The sequence below is a fragment of the Danio rerio genome, chromosome 17 (assembly GCF_052040795.2).
Source record: "Danio rerio strain M-AB ecotype USA chromosome 17, GRCz13ab, whole genome shotgun sequence".
Lineage (NCBI taxonomy): Eukaryota > Metazoa > Chordata > Actinopteri > Cypriniformes > Danionidae > Danio > Danio rerio.
Genome location: NC_141037.1, coordinates 7683203 through 7698576, shown reverse-complemented (window position 1 = coordinate 7698576; position 15374 = coordinate 7683203). Strand labels below are relative to the sequence as shown.

General features: G+C 34.4%; 1 protein-coding gene across 11 annotated transcripts in view; it reads right to left on the bottom strand.

Moving 5' to 3' along the window:
* Window positions 1-15374, bottom strand: part of smc6 (structural maintenance of chromosomes 6) — an 87322-nt gene that overhangs the window by 70355 nt on the left and 1593 nt on the right. For 6 of the 11 annotated variants that reach the window (XR_015512883.1, XR_015512884.1, XM_087289886.1 and 3 more), the window contains exons 3-13: window positions 13595-13712; window positions 11056-11161; window positions 9824-9960; window positions 9675-9736; window positions 8716-8796; window positions 8541-8642; window positions 6457-6576; window positions 6290-6385; window positions 5619-5765; window positions 2214-2302; window positions 1870-2034 (exon numbers count right to left, since the gene is read on the bottom strand). Coding sequence is in view for 9 of the 11 variants with exons in the window: in XM_087289886.1 (XP_087146012.1) it covers window positions 1870-2034; window positions 2214-2302; window positions 5619-5765; window positions 6290-6385; window positions 6457-6576; window positions 8541-8642; window positions 8716-8796; window positions 9675-9736; window positions 9824-9960; window positions 11056-11161; window positions 13595-13712 (1223 nt within the window). In the remaining 2 variants the exon portion in view is untranslated. Of the gene's footprint in view, window positions 1-1869; window positions 2038-2213; window positions 2965-3198; window positions 3271-5618; window positions 5766-6289; window positions 6386-6456; window positions 6577-8540; window positions 8643-8715; window positions 8797-9674; window positions 9737-9823; window positions 9961-11055; window positions 11162-13594; window positions 13713-15374 lie in introns of those variants that run through there. The other 5 variants (XM_087289883.1, XM_087289884.1, XM_087289888.1 and 2 more) reach the window with 2 other exon arrangements.

Sequence of the window (15374 nt, the reverse complement as noted above, 5' to 3'; positions counted from 1 at the left end):
CTCCTGTAATTTAACCCCACTGCGGTTCTCAGCTTTTTGGTAGTCTGACAAACCCCCTGATTGCCAATTTTGGTATAGTATCCAATTACAGTTACAAACACCACAGTACAGGTAACCTACTAACCGGGTTCTTAACAGTGTTATTCAGACACTTCACCCAAAACACCGGTCTTCTGGATTTTCAGAGACAAATCTTGGCAAGTATGCTTTAATGTATTATTCATGAGCTTCATTCAATATACAGTGGGGAAAATTTTTATCGAACACATCACCATTTTTCTAAAAAAAAAACATATTTTAAAAGGTGCTGTTGACTTGAAACTTTCACCAGATGTTGGTTAAAAGCAAAGAAATCTATATATGCAAGGAAAACAAAACTAATTTGTTTTTGCAGATGAAGTTAGGTAATATTCATATTAATAATATGAAAAGACACAGGGAAAAAGTTTTGAACAACACATGAAGAAAGGGAGGTGTAGAAAGGGAGTGAAAGCCCAGACAGTAGCTTAAATCTCTCAGTTGTTCTTCAGTAACTCTCTGCCCTTCCTCATTAGCCCCTTTCACACAGTGATACCGGTAAATATCCGGAAAATTTCCGGAAAGACTTTACCGGTATATTGAAAAAAGCGCTGTTCACACAGGCGAGGACGTTACGGAAATTTTCCGGAAAAGAGCGTTCACACATCCATTCCAAAATACCGGTAAATTCTGACATCATTCACCACAAATGAGCTTTAAACGGCTGCGCTTGTATTTGTAAACATTTGACTAAATTTCAAACTCTGTGGATAATCAATATTGTGAACAACTTTCTCAGGATCACTTTCGCATGTCGAGATGTTCATAATATGTACGTGTGCTGGCGCTCACAGGTTCACAGGCACACGAACGTAAACAAACAACGGCTTATCATAAGCATCTCATCGATGATTATTTACACAGTTGGCATTATGAAGAACATATAAACGTGATCTGACTAACTTCTAGCAGCTAAATGTGTCTGGAAAAATATTCAAAGGCTTTTATCCTCACAAACCGAGCGGACGTAAATGCGTCTGACTGTTGTGATTGGCTAAAGCAGACGTCTCACGTCAGCACGTTCTAGACGTGCACGCGCTTATTACGGGAATCTTCCTTCTGCGTTCACACAGCGCAGCATTCCGGCAAATTGCCGGTAATGTTACAACTTCTCTTTCCGGAAAATAGCCAGAACGAATTTACCGGTATTTTCAAAAAGGACCTGTTCACACATACAACCTTTCCAGAAAATTGCCGGCAATTTTCCGGAAAGGTCTGTATGTGTGAAAGGGGCTATTGTCAATGATTATCAGCTGCTTCAGTCTAACATCTACATTAGCAGGAGAACGAAGATGAAACCAGAGTTGACATTTCAGCAAGACGATGATTCAAACACAGCCAAGTAAACTTTCAAATGCTTTCAGAGAAAGAAAATGAAGCTGTAGATTGGCCCAGCCAATCCCTTGACTTGAATCCAATAGACAATAGAAATTTAAGATTAGATTTGACCCACAGAACCATCAAGACACTTACTGTACACTCTGTAGAAGTCTGTGAAAAACTCGTTTGAGCAACACATGTGACTTCATTCTCCATATGAGAGACCATTAGTGTCGGTAGTTCAGCACTTTCTCCTTGTGTCATACTATTGTTATTACACAGATTTTTCAGATTTTTTATTGGTATGTTTGTATTATTTGAGTTTTCACCAAAATCTGGTTCAATTCCAAGTCAACAGCTCTTTTAGAAATATTACTCCCAGGAAAAAAACATGACATGTTCAAAGCTTATTACCCCACTTTACCTTTGAGTCTGATAATTCCCATACATGATAAAGCTGCCAGTCTTTACCTGAGTTTATCGTATTCCTCTCTTCCTTTATGCAGAGCTTGTTGTCTGTCCTTAATCTCTTGATTCAGAGCTCTGGACTCTGTCTCAAGCTTTTCCAGCTGGTTTTTCAAGGCAGATATTTTTTTAAGATGCTGCATGTGCTCGGCCTCTTGGCGGTTTCTGCTGCTGCTAGAACAGTGACAGTAGTCAATTACTCCAGCTAATTGACTCATGTAGATATGCATATGCAAATAAAGCTGGACAGTTGCAAACAAAAATCTCCAAAGCAAATTATGTTGATGTTAAATAACACACAGGGAAGAACAGCCTAAAATTAAAGTTGTTCCCTCAATAAATGGACTCACCCATGACTTATTTTGTGAATTCTCTCCTGAAGAAGGCATTGCTCCTTTTTTAACTGTTTCAATTTATTCTCAGCGCGGAAGTAAACCACCTGAAAAACTGGCACTCTAAAAACCTATACAAACTCTTGACAGATCAACAAAAACCCTATTCAAAACTTAAAGGAGCAGCTCACCCATAAATTAAAGCCATGTAATCTTTTATTTATTCTACAGTGCATTCGTATCTCCATTGACAAGAATCATAAGAGCGGACAAACAATTAGCATGAATTAGCTAAATGAGCTATATTGTAAGGGCTGCACAATATATAAAAAAAGTATATGCAAAATACGTATCGCAGACAACAGTGATAAATGAAATGTATTTTATGTGCTAACTTGCCAAGCATTTGTGTTTCGCATGCATACTGTAGGTTGTTTATCCAAATTGGACCAATCAGATGGGGTCTTGCTATCTGTACACTGTATCTGCGCCTGCTCTTCACGCATAAATCCAGAGGCCACTCTCGACTGACTGACCAATCGACTGACCCACCTTTCTCCTTCCCTAAACCCAACCAATAGTGTTTTCAAAAGCACTGATTTACCAGCGCCCACCCACTTCCCTAAACCCAACCAATAGTGTTTTCAAAAGCACTGATTGACCAGCGCCCACCCACTTCCCTGAACCAAACCAATAGTGTTTTCAAAAGCACTGATTGACCAGCGCCCACCCACTTCCCTAAACCCAACCAATAGTGTTTTAAAAATCACTGATTGACCAGCGCCCACCCACTTCCCTAAACCAAACCAATAGTGTTTTCAAAAGCACTGGTTGACCAGCGCCCACCCACTTCCCTAAACCCAACCAATAGTGTTTTCAAAAGCACTGATTGACCAGCGCCCACCCACTTCCCTAAACCCAACCAATAGTGTTTTCAAAAGCACTGATTGACCAGTGCCCACCCACTTCCCTAAACCCAACCAATAGTGTTTAAAAAGATCACTGATTGACCAGCGCCCACCCACTTCCCTAAACCAAACCAATAGTGTTTTAAAAATCACTGATTGACCAGCGCCCACCCACTTCCCTTAACCTGACCAACAGTGTTTTCAAACAGTGCGTTCAAATGCAGAAATGTGACTTATTCTTAAAATAATCATAAAAAGGGCGGTATTATTTATTTAATTAAATCTGGTTGAAAATTATGCAGTAAGGTATTTTTTCAATTACAATTAACTAAACGCTAACGTTTAATTGACCAAATTCACAGTTTATTTCTGTTAATTCCTACATATTTCCATGAATTCCCATATATTCACTGCAAAAAATGCTTTTCTTGCTCAGATTTTTGTCTTGTTTCTAGTCTAAATATCTAAAATGTCTTATATCAAGAAGCATTTTCTAGACAAGCAAAACATATTGTCTAGTTTTAAGAAATAGCATGCCAATATTAAGTGAGTTTTTCCATAAAACAAGCAAACTAATCTGCCAAAGGGGTAAGCAAATTAATTTTGTTTTTTCTTTTGACGTAAGATTATTTTGCTTACCCCATTGGCAGATTATGTAGCTTGATTTAAGAAAAAAACTTACTTAATATTGACATATTATTTCTTACAACAAGACAATATGTTCTTCTTGTCTAGAAAATGCTTCTTGGTTTAGGAATTTTTAGATATTTGGGCTAGAAACAAGACAAAAAATCTAAGCAAGAAAAGCATTTTTTTTTCTGTGTTCCCATTAGTTTCCAGCCTTGAAAATTCCCAGAATTTTGCAACCTTCATCAGAATATAAAGATAAAAAAATCTACTTAGGTCTTCAGTCATCCATAGAGTTTTGAAGTCTAAATGTTTTAGCCTGAATTAATTTAATAATATCATCAAAATATCAATTATCTGATTACTGTAATATCATTATATGAATACATTGTTTTTAAAAGTATCTAAAAAAATTGCATTTTCCAGAGAAATGTTATATTGCAAAATATTGACAATAATAATTTACAAAAATATTGCATATAACAGATGAATCCAGGTATTGTGCAGCCCTACTGTATTATTAATGTCTTATCATAATAATAGTCTTTTTGGACCTCAAAACAATTTTTTTTTTTTTTGACGAAAAACATAAGGGAGTGAAATATTTGTTTTTGGGTGAAATACTCCTTCAAGAATAACAATAACAAACAAGCAAATGTGACTGAGCTGTTATTATTTAACAAATGCTTAGCCTAACTGTTGATGTCATCATTTATATTTAAATTTGTATTTTTATATACAGTGCTCAGAATAAATTAGAACACCCCTCACAGATCTTTTTTTTTATTAATATTTTCTATACCAATAATATTTTTGTGTTTATAGGATGGTTTAGTCAGTACCAAAGCCAAATCTGGAAATAATCAAACAAAAAAAAGAAGATCCCAGTTCAAATTTGAGGAAATGTTGAGAAAATAGTGTAAATAAAATTTTAATAAACAGGAAAAATCAAGTGAAACAAAAAATATCAAATTTAGTTGAGATTTTGTAGTTTATAACTTTTTCAAAATGTAAGTATATTATTGCTCTATTTCTAAAGGCTTTAGGTGACCAAACTCGAGCTTTAAATGAGAAATGGATAGAATTATTTATTTTTAAAAGGGGTGTATTCATTGAGTACTCACAATGAGCACTGTGTATATGTATGTATGTGTGTGTGTGTATATATATATATATATATATATATATATATATATATATATATATATATATATATATATATATATATATATATATATATATATATACAGTTGAAGTCAGAATTATTAGCCCCCTGTTTATTTTTTCCCCAATTTCTGTTTAACGGAGAGAAGATTTTGTTCCACACATAATAGTTTTAATAACTCATTTCTAGTAACTTTTATTTTATTTTACCTTTGCCATGATGACAGTAAATAATATTGGACTATATATTTTTCAAGACACTTCTATACAGCTTAAAGTGACATTTAAAGGCTTAAATAGGTTAATTAGGTTAACTAGGCAGGTTAGGGGAATTAGGCAAGTTATTGTATAACGATGGTTTGTTCCATAGACTAAGGGGCTAATAATTTTGTCCTTAAAATGGTGTTTAAAAAATTAAGAACTGCTTTTATTCTAGCCGAAATAAAACAAATAAGACTTTCTCCAGAAGAAAAAATATTATCAGACATACTGTGAAAATGTCCTTGCTCTGTTAAACATCATTTGGGAAATATAAAAAAAAAAAATTATTCAGAGGGTAGCTAGTAATTCTGACTTCAACTGTATATATATATATATATATATATATATATATATATATATATATATATATATATATATATATATATATATATATATATATATATATAAATAATAAAATTGCATAAGAACTCAATTAAATAAATAGAAAGCAAAGACATCTCACCTCCTGGCTTTTCTGTGCTTTTGTTTTGACTTTAATTTCCTCCTTCATTTTCCGGCTCTCCTCTGTGAGATGTTCCTGCTCCTCTCGAAGCGTACACAGATGTTTCTGGCTGTCCTGCAGTTTCTTCTCAGCAAGAGCAACTTTGTTCTTAAAGACAAAACGGTTAGTTGACAACTAATGTTTATGGGGTCAGTGATAAGACGCCTGCACAAAACTGAAAGTAAAATGTCAAAACACAGGTGAAACAATATTCCATCCTCATTCAGAGTAACAGTTACATTCAACAGTTTTATTAACAATATATGAGAATTGCTGCTTTTTTTGACCTGTACTTTTTAAAATAAATCAGAAAACTATACTTTTTAGCATACAATTTAACAGTGGTGGAAAGAGGACTGAAAAAAAATCATGCTCATTGTCATTGATTTGACTGATGTAACCACTACATGGGTTAAAACAGGTTATTTTCTTACACTTCTGTCAGAAGTATTTAACGTTTAATAGACAAGGCAGAATATTTACTTCATTAAATCATTATAGATGTATATATATTTATTATAGTTTTATATTTATTTATATATATTTTATTTATTTATTTTTGCAGCTTGTAAAAAGGGGCATAATAGGTCGAAAAAGTTCTACCATCAACATAAACAACTGATTATTCAGACCTGACAGAGCTGCAGCTTTTCTTCATGTTTACAATCAGCATCTTCTTTTTCGATTTGTTCCTTCAGCTGTTCAACTTGACTCTCTTTCTCTCTCACCTAAACAGAAACACGGTTTAACACAAGGCCGTCTGCAAGCAGCTTTTCACACAACTATTAATAGAGCTTACCAAAGACCACGCCATCTTCTTTTTCAGGTCCTCCAGAGTCTGTCTCATATCATCCAGAGACGACATGCGCTCATATCTTTCTTTCCTCTGCAAGAATAACTGCCTGAGATCTCTGAGACACTAAAAATAAAGATATGACCAATGTGTGATTATTAGCACAGTCCACAAAATGTGCTTTGAGGGTGAGTAAGTATGAGAAACGTTAACAGTGATGCTTAACTTTAGGGCTTGTCAATATGACAATATATACAGTTGAAGTCAGAATTATTAGCTCTCCTCAATTATTTTATTCCCCAATTTCTGTTTAACAGAGACAAGATTCTGTTCAACACATTTCTAAACATAATATTTTTAATAACTCATTTCTAATAATAATATAAACTAATAATAATTAATTAAATTAAATAATAATTAAAAATAAAATAATAATTTATCTTTGCCATGATGACAATAAACAATATTTTACTGAATATTTTTCAAGATATTAGTATTCAGCTTAAAGTGACATTTAAAGGCTTAACTAGGTTAATTTGGCAAGTCACTGTATAACAGTGCTTTGTTCTGTAGACTATCAAAAAACAAATATTGTTAAAGGGGGCTAATAATATTTCCCTTAAAACGGTTTAAAAGAATTAAAAACTGCTTTTATTCTAGCCAAAGTAAAACAAATAAGACTGTCTCCGGAAGGAAAAAATATTATAGAAAATACTGTGAAAAATTCCTTAAAAACACATTAGTGCTCCTACAGGTACTATAAAGTGATATACACTCACCGGCCACTTTATTAGGTACACCTGTCTCACTGCTCGGTAACGCAAATTTCTAATCAGCCAATCACATGGCAGCAACTCAATGCATTTAGGCACGTAGATCAAGACAATCTGCTGCCGTTTAAACAGAATCTGGCATCAGAATGGGGAAGAATCAGAATGGGGAAAGGTTATTTAAGTAACTTTGAACATGGCATGGTTGTTGATGGCAGACGGGCTGGTGTGAGTATTTCAGAAACTACTGATCTACTGGAATTTTCTCGCACAACTATCTCTAGGTTTAAAGAGAATGGTCTGACAAAGAGAAAATATACAGTGAGCGGCAGTTCTGTGGGTGCAAATGCCTTGTTGATGCTAAAGGTCAGAGGAAAATGGCAAGACTGGTTCCAGTTGACAGAAATGCAACAGTAACTCATATAACCAGTCGTTATAACCGAGGTCTGCAGAAGAGCATCTCTGAACACACAACTTGTCCAACGTTGAGGCGGATGGGCTACAGCAGCAGAAGACCACACCGGTGCCACTCCTGTCAGCTAAGAACAGGAAACTGAGGCTACAATTCTCACAGGCTCACCAACATTGGACAATTGAATATTAGAAAAGCGTTGCCCGGTCTGATGAGTCTCTATTTCTGCTGCCACATTCGGATGGTAGAGTCAGAATTTGGCATCAACAACATGAAAGCATGGATCCATCCTGCCTTGTATCAACAGTTCAAGCTGATGGTGGTGGTGTAATGGTGTGGGGATATTTTCTTGGCACACTTTGGGTCTATTAGTGCCAATTGAGTATCATGTCAACGCCACAGCCTACTTGAGTATTGTTGCTGACCCAGTCCATCCCTTTATGACCACAGTGTATCCATTCCCTGAGGGCTACTTCCAGCAGGATAACACTGGTTTCTTGAACATGACAATGTGTTCACTGTACTCAAATGGCACCCACAGTCACCAGTTCTCAATCCAGTAGAGCACCTTTGGGATGTGGTGGAACAGGAGATTTGCATAATGGATGTGCAGCCGACAAATCTGCAGCAACTGTGTGATGCTATCATGTCAATATGGACCAAAATCTCTGAGGAATATTTTTAGTACCTTGTTGAATCTATGCCACGAAAGATTAAGGCAGCTCTGAAGGCAAAAATGGTCCAACCCAGTACTAGTAAGGTGTACCTAATAAAGTGGCCGGATATGAGATGACTTAAATTGTGATATGAGCTTTTTTGTCATATTGCCCACCCCTATTTGACTTTACAAAACATACTGTGTACATTGTTGAATATTGAACTCAAATATAATGAACAAACAGGCTCACCTCCTCTTGTCTTTCCACCTGGTCTCGTGTCACGGCTTTAGTCTGCTTGATGTGAATGTAGTCTCTTTTCATTTGCTCCAGAAGAGTAGCTTTCATGAAAAACTTTAGATAAAGTTAGTCAGTTAACTGTACCGCAATACTACTAGCTATTGATGACGTATGGAAAATAAATCACCCTGTATTTGTCCGCTTCACTTTTCGAATGCAGGAATTGTTTACTCATTTCTTGGTTAAGGACAGACACAGGATTGTCAACCTTTGATTAAATCAGAAACAGAAATAAATGGAAGTTTTTAAATGGAACTGTAAAAAGAAACAGTTTTCTTCTTTCATACATTAATATTTGTGCACAATGCAATTAATAAAGTGATATTATGTATTTTAGTGATTCATTTTATATGCCATATATGAAAAGCCTACTTTAGCGATTTTGCTTTTTTTTCCATAATATTTTTTATAATTTTCAGTTTGTACACATTGAAATACAACATTTTACAAACATTTTGCAACAATAATAATCTTGTTGCATTTACAAATTATACAAAATATAAGGATATATATATATTTATAATAGAAACTAAAAGCAAACAACAAACAAACAACAAAAAACAATAAATAAAAAAATAAAAAGAAAAGAAAAAAGTAAAATTGCTCCTCTTTTTGTCATTAATGGTGCGATTTGCATTTTTAAACCTAAATAAAACTTAAGAGCTTTTTTTTATTATTTTGTTAAAGGCATAGTTATCCCAAAAATGTTTAATTCTATCTTAATTTACTCAAACTTGCCTTGTTCCAAAGCAGTTTTAGCATTTTGTTCTGTTGACCACAAAAGATGTTTTGAAGAATGTAAGAAAACTGCAACCCTTGACTTCCATACAATTTTCTACTATGGATGTCAATGGTTCCTGGATTCCAATATTCTTCAAACTATCTTCTATTGTGTTAAACACAAGAAAAAAATTTACTTGTTTGGTAAAAATGATGACAGAATATTAATTTTAGGTGAACTATTCCTTTAGGTTCTGCGCAAAAATCTCCCAAAAAAGTCCACAGATTAAGTCTGGCCTAACCAAAACTTAAAGAACAAGCAAGCTTTAGGTAGAATTTCATAAAAGACGTCACATCGTTTTTCACCTGGATGCCAAAATGGTCCAGTATTGCAGTCAACTCCTCCTTCTTAGTGGAAACCACATGCCCTAAAAATAAATCAAATTGAATAAATGTGTGAACTGGAAAGAAAGTCTTCTTACTGATGTCACCCAGAGAGGAAATGATGCAATTACCTGCTTTATTCTTGATCTTACAAGTCCTGCCTCCATCACTTGTGATCCGATGTTCAATGCAGATGCTGTCTCCATAAACATCCCCTTTATAGGGGTCATTTCCTCGGTTTTTTAATTTCACTTTAATGTCTGTAGAACTGGAAATGAACACATCAGAGTGTTTACAAAAAAACATGAACTTGTGAAGATACAGTTGCAGTCAAAATTATTCCCTCTCTTGTGAATGTTTGTTTTTTTTTCAAATATTTCCCAAATTATGTTTAACCAAGCAAGGAATTTCTCACAGTATTTCCTATAATATTTTTTCTTCTGGAGAAAGTCTTAATTGTTTTGTTTCAGCTAGATTAAAAGCAGATTTCATTTATTTTCCATTTTAAGGTCAATATTACTAGCCCCCTTAAGCAATGTGTTTTTTTGACTGTCTACAGCAGTGAATCCCATAGTGGGGGTCTCCTGAGGGGTCACTGGACAATTAGGGGGGGGCTTGGTGATTTCCAAAAATCAAATCAATTTTATTAAATTATTAGAATTTGCATACTTTATCTACAAAATACAAAAAAAATAGTAACTAATAGTTACATTAAAAAAACAACATGCAAAGAAAATCCATTGTTCTTTCGATTTTTTTTTTGTGACCCCTTTAGTGATTACATTATTAAAAACACAGCACACTGATTTTATGGCACAAGGTTTAACTCTTACACATTTACAGCATTCACGTACACACAAAAAAATACAGGCTACAACTGAACATTGAGGATGGTCTCAAAGTGGCGTTCTTCAAAATTAAATGATGAATAGACTTGGGCCTATTGGTATGTGTGCGCCGTTGTGTGCAAGGTTTATATATTAATAACCACCTCAGAGTTCCTGGCATTAAATTTTGGGGATTTGCGGGCTGAAAAGTTTGGGAACCCCTTTTCTACAGAACAAACCACTGTTATACAACGATTTTCCTAATTATCCTAACCTACCTAATTAACCTGGTTAAGCCTTTAAATGTCACTTTAAGCTGTCTTGAAAAATATCTAGTCAAATTTATTTACTGTCATCATGGCAAAGATAAAATAAATCAGTTATTAGAAATGAGTTATTAAAACTATTATGTTTAGAAATGAGTTCAACAATTTTTCTTTCTGTTCAACGGAACTGTGGGGAAAATATTCAAGAGGGGTAATAATTCTGACTTCAACTAAATATTATTGAATCTTTCTGAATAATAATATACTTACGTCTCTCCATATTTCACAAAACCTTTCAAAGACGTTCCTCTATTAGTTGTAGTTGCTTTTCCACCGAGACCCACTATAAGAGCTGTCAGAATGGCACTTTTCCCAGCTTAAAGCAATGACAAAAAACACAAACATGGAGAAAAGACTCACAATAAAACAACACTGTTAATATATATCTATATATACATACACACACACACACACACACTCACACTCTCACACACACACACACACACACAAACACACACATACATATATGTATATGTATATATATATATATATATATATATATATATATATATATATATATATATATATATATATATATATATATATATATCCCTTAAAGACCTAGAGGTATTTTGTGGGCACCTAATGGGCCTATATTTTTTATTTTTTTTAAAGCAGTTTTATTTTTATTTTAGCAGTCAGCCTCAAGTGTCATATATCATTTTAAACAGGAGAACCTGAAGTTTCAATCTGTATCATTTAAAGGTCCAGTCTAAAATATTTTTTGGTCCAAAAACATATGAACAGACAGAAAATATTCCAATATTTTCCAGAAACGATTTTTAAAAAAAGTGGCATTTTCTAGTTATTTCAAGCAAAACCTTATGAAGTTTGTTTTTCTTTCTTTAGAAATACATGCTATGATGTTTTAAACTTCCAAAATAAATTTTGTCTACATCCACAATTCCCTGAGCAAGTTATAGCAATTTATTTCAATGTTATTCCAAGGGGTTTTTCTATGGGGGAAAAAATGCATTTATTTACTGACAATGTATTTGCCCAAAAGTTCTGGGAATGAACTAAACAGAAAACAATGTTACAAAATAATAGAACAGTGAAGCAAATTTGACTTTTTTCAAATAATATATTTTCAGTTACTATAAACAACACCACTTACAATGAACAAATAAAAAAATAAGAAAATAAGAAATAATGTGTTAAAGTCCAAATAAACATGGTGCAAATCCTCCTAAAAAAATAAATATATATTTATATTGATATAATATTTTCTATAAATATAATATTGATAAAATATTGATATAAATATTTACTATACTATAAATAGTTACAAAACTAAACTAGATTCAATATGGAACATCCTTAGGTTTTATGTGCCAGGATGGATATAGTTGTCTGTGGATATGGATTTGGATATGGTTGTCTGCAATGCAGACAAACAGCTGCACCTTTATTTGCGTCTTTTGAAAACAGCAAGAGCAGCAGTTCGTCTTTGCTGTGTCACTGTTTTTTCATGTTTCTGTGCTGCTGTGCATGCAAAAGTACTTAGTATGAGAATTATTTCATGCAAAACTTTTTTTTTGCGTTTTATTTAGCCGCGCATAAATGTATGCCTATCTCTCATTCCGTGTTGTTCAAAAAGCTCGTTTTTGGTCCACAAACAAAAGCGAAACCTATGCTTATTGGTTGTGATATAGCGAGTTTGAACCAATCTGGGCATGGGGGAGGGACAATGCATCAATGTATCATGTCTGGTTTGTCCGGAGACACAGTGACGAGCGTTTCTTTGTCAAATCAGCGTTGTCAAATTTTTATGACGTAACCGCACTGATTCCGGAGCATCAGTGACATTTATATCAGCGGTTCACAGAAACATTTATAACAATTAATTGTAATATTTATTGATAAAAATTACATGACATGATACTTTTGAGTATGAGGTACCAGAGGTGCTTATAAGATTCATTCATTCATTTTTTCCTTTATTCATCAAGGGTACCCACAGCGGAATGAACCACCAACTACTCCAGCATATGTTTTATGCAGCCGATACCCTTCCAGCTACCAGCTTCCAGCATGAAGGTCGCTGGTCCGAGCCTCGGCTGGGTCAGTTGGTGTTTCTGTGTGGAGTTTGCATGTTCTCCCTGCGTTCGCGTAGGTTTCCTCCGGGTGCTCCAGTTTCCCCCTCAGGCTAAAGACATGTGCTACAGGTGAATTGGGTAAGCTAAATTGTCCATAATGTATAAGTGTGAATGAGTGTGTATGGATGTTTCCTGGAGATGGGTTGCGGCTGGAAGGGCATCCGCTGCGTAAAAAACCTGCTGGATAAGTTGGCGGTTCATTCTGTTATGGCGACCCTGGATTAATAAAGGGACTAAGCCGAAAAGAAAATGAATGAATGAATCATTTATTCATTCTCCACTTGATCCTGTTTGAGCGTCTTCTGTTAAACACAAAGGAAGATACACTGAAGAATGTTGTAAAAAAAACAGCCATTGACTTCCATGGTATTTTTATTCTTACTATGAAAGTCAATGGTTGCTTTTATCCAACATTATTCAACTTTCTTACATTTTTATTTATTCAACTGCTATTTCTGTTTAATAGTTCTGATTTTAAAAAGTTATTCATAAAAGTTTACAACAATTTAAGTGTGATTAAATGAGGAGGACATTCTCATTTTGAGTAAACTATCTTTTGTATGATACTTTGAAGTGTTTGGTTTCACACATTCATATATTTACTGTAATAATGTCAATCTTAACTGTTCAGAAATTATGTTGGCTCTTACTTCCATTGTTTCCAACAATGAAGTTGACATTTGCTCCAAATTTTAAAGGTCCAAGCAAATGGTGGCTCATGAAGTTCCTCAAAGTTATACTTTCTATCACACCGATATCTCCGACATTCTGGAAAAGCACATGATGTTACTTGGATCAGACATGCTATAACAATTATTCACTGGCCAGGGTACCCATTTTAAGCCAAGTATAAAATTCCCTGACTTTTACTGACTCAAAAACTAAATTTCCATGACCTACAGCTGAACCCAGAAGTTTACATACACTCTAAAAAAAGGGACATAACCATTTTTTTTTTTTTTTTTTATGTCTGATGGTAAATCATACTAAAAGATATCCATTTTAGGTCCGTTAGGATTACCTAAATCAATTAAATTTGCTAAATGCCACAATAATGAGAGAATTTTTTTGAGAATGTTTTTTAGACAGTCAAAACTTTACACACATTTCCTTGGTATTTTTTTAGCTTTGGTTTTAAACTTTATAACTCTGGTCTGATGTTTTGGGTATCCTTCCACAAGCTTCTCACAAAAGTTTGCAGGAATTTTGACCCATTCCTCCAGACAGAATTGATGTTACTGAATAAGATTTGTTGGCTTTCTTGCTCGCACAACCTTTTTCAACTCTGGCCACAAATTTTCTATAGGATTGAGGTCAGGGCTTTGTGATGGCCACTCCAAAACATTCACTCTGTTGTCCTTAAAGCACATGTCAACTAATTTGGCAGTATGCTTAGGGTCATGGTCTGTTTGGAAGACCCATTTGTGGCCAAGTCTTGAGATGTTGCTTCAGTATTTCTACATGATGTTCTTTCTTCATGATCCCATCTATGCTGTGAAGTGGACCAGTCCCTCCTGCAGCCAAACAGCCCCACACAGGGCCGGAGTGGGACTCCTTTTCAGCCCTGGAGTTTCAAGCCTTAGACTGGCCCACCTCAGTTCACGACTGACTATATTAAAATAGGGTCTTTTCCAATTCATTTTCTAATGACACTATCACGTCTTTTTAAGAAAACAGCTGCTTTAGAACTTCAAATGTTCAACAACCTTACAGTTTTATATGTCTTAACAATAAAAATGAAAATAAATAAATAAATAATTACTCAAGTGAGGTTAGAACACGGATCGACAGCATCGTAACGCAACGTGGGCTTGTAAGCTTTCCCCTTTGTCCTCCAAATGTAGCACTGATAATTATGGCCAAACAGTTCAATCTTAGCTCCATCAGACCACAGGACATGTCTCCAACAATTTTTCCAGTGTAATTTAGCAAGTTGTAATCTGGCTTTTTTGTTGATTCTGTCTTGTTGATTTTCTCATGTTGTCACACAAGGAAGCAGTGTGTTTGAGGTTTTCTTTAAGTACTGTTCTACAGTTGTGCCTCCAATTAACTCAAATGTTGTCAATCAGCCAATCAGAAGCTTCCAAAAGCTTGACACCATCATCTGAGCTTTTCCAGAGACATAATCATCTTATTGTATGTAAACTTGACTTTCAAGAAAAGTTATAACAACTTCTCAAAAAAAATCTCTTTCAATATTCTGCTATTAAGCATAACAGAAACAAATTTGATAATCCAAACTCACCTAAAAGAGAAAAGGTTAAGTCACATTAACATCTGACTTTTTAAAAAATGGTTATGTGCCTTTTTATAGTGGATGTAAACTTCTGGTTTAAACTGTATATTGTCTTAATTCAGAAGCCTTTCTTATTTCTAGTTCAAATATCTAACACTTCTTAAATCAAGAAGCAATTTATAGGCAAATATAAA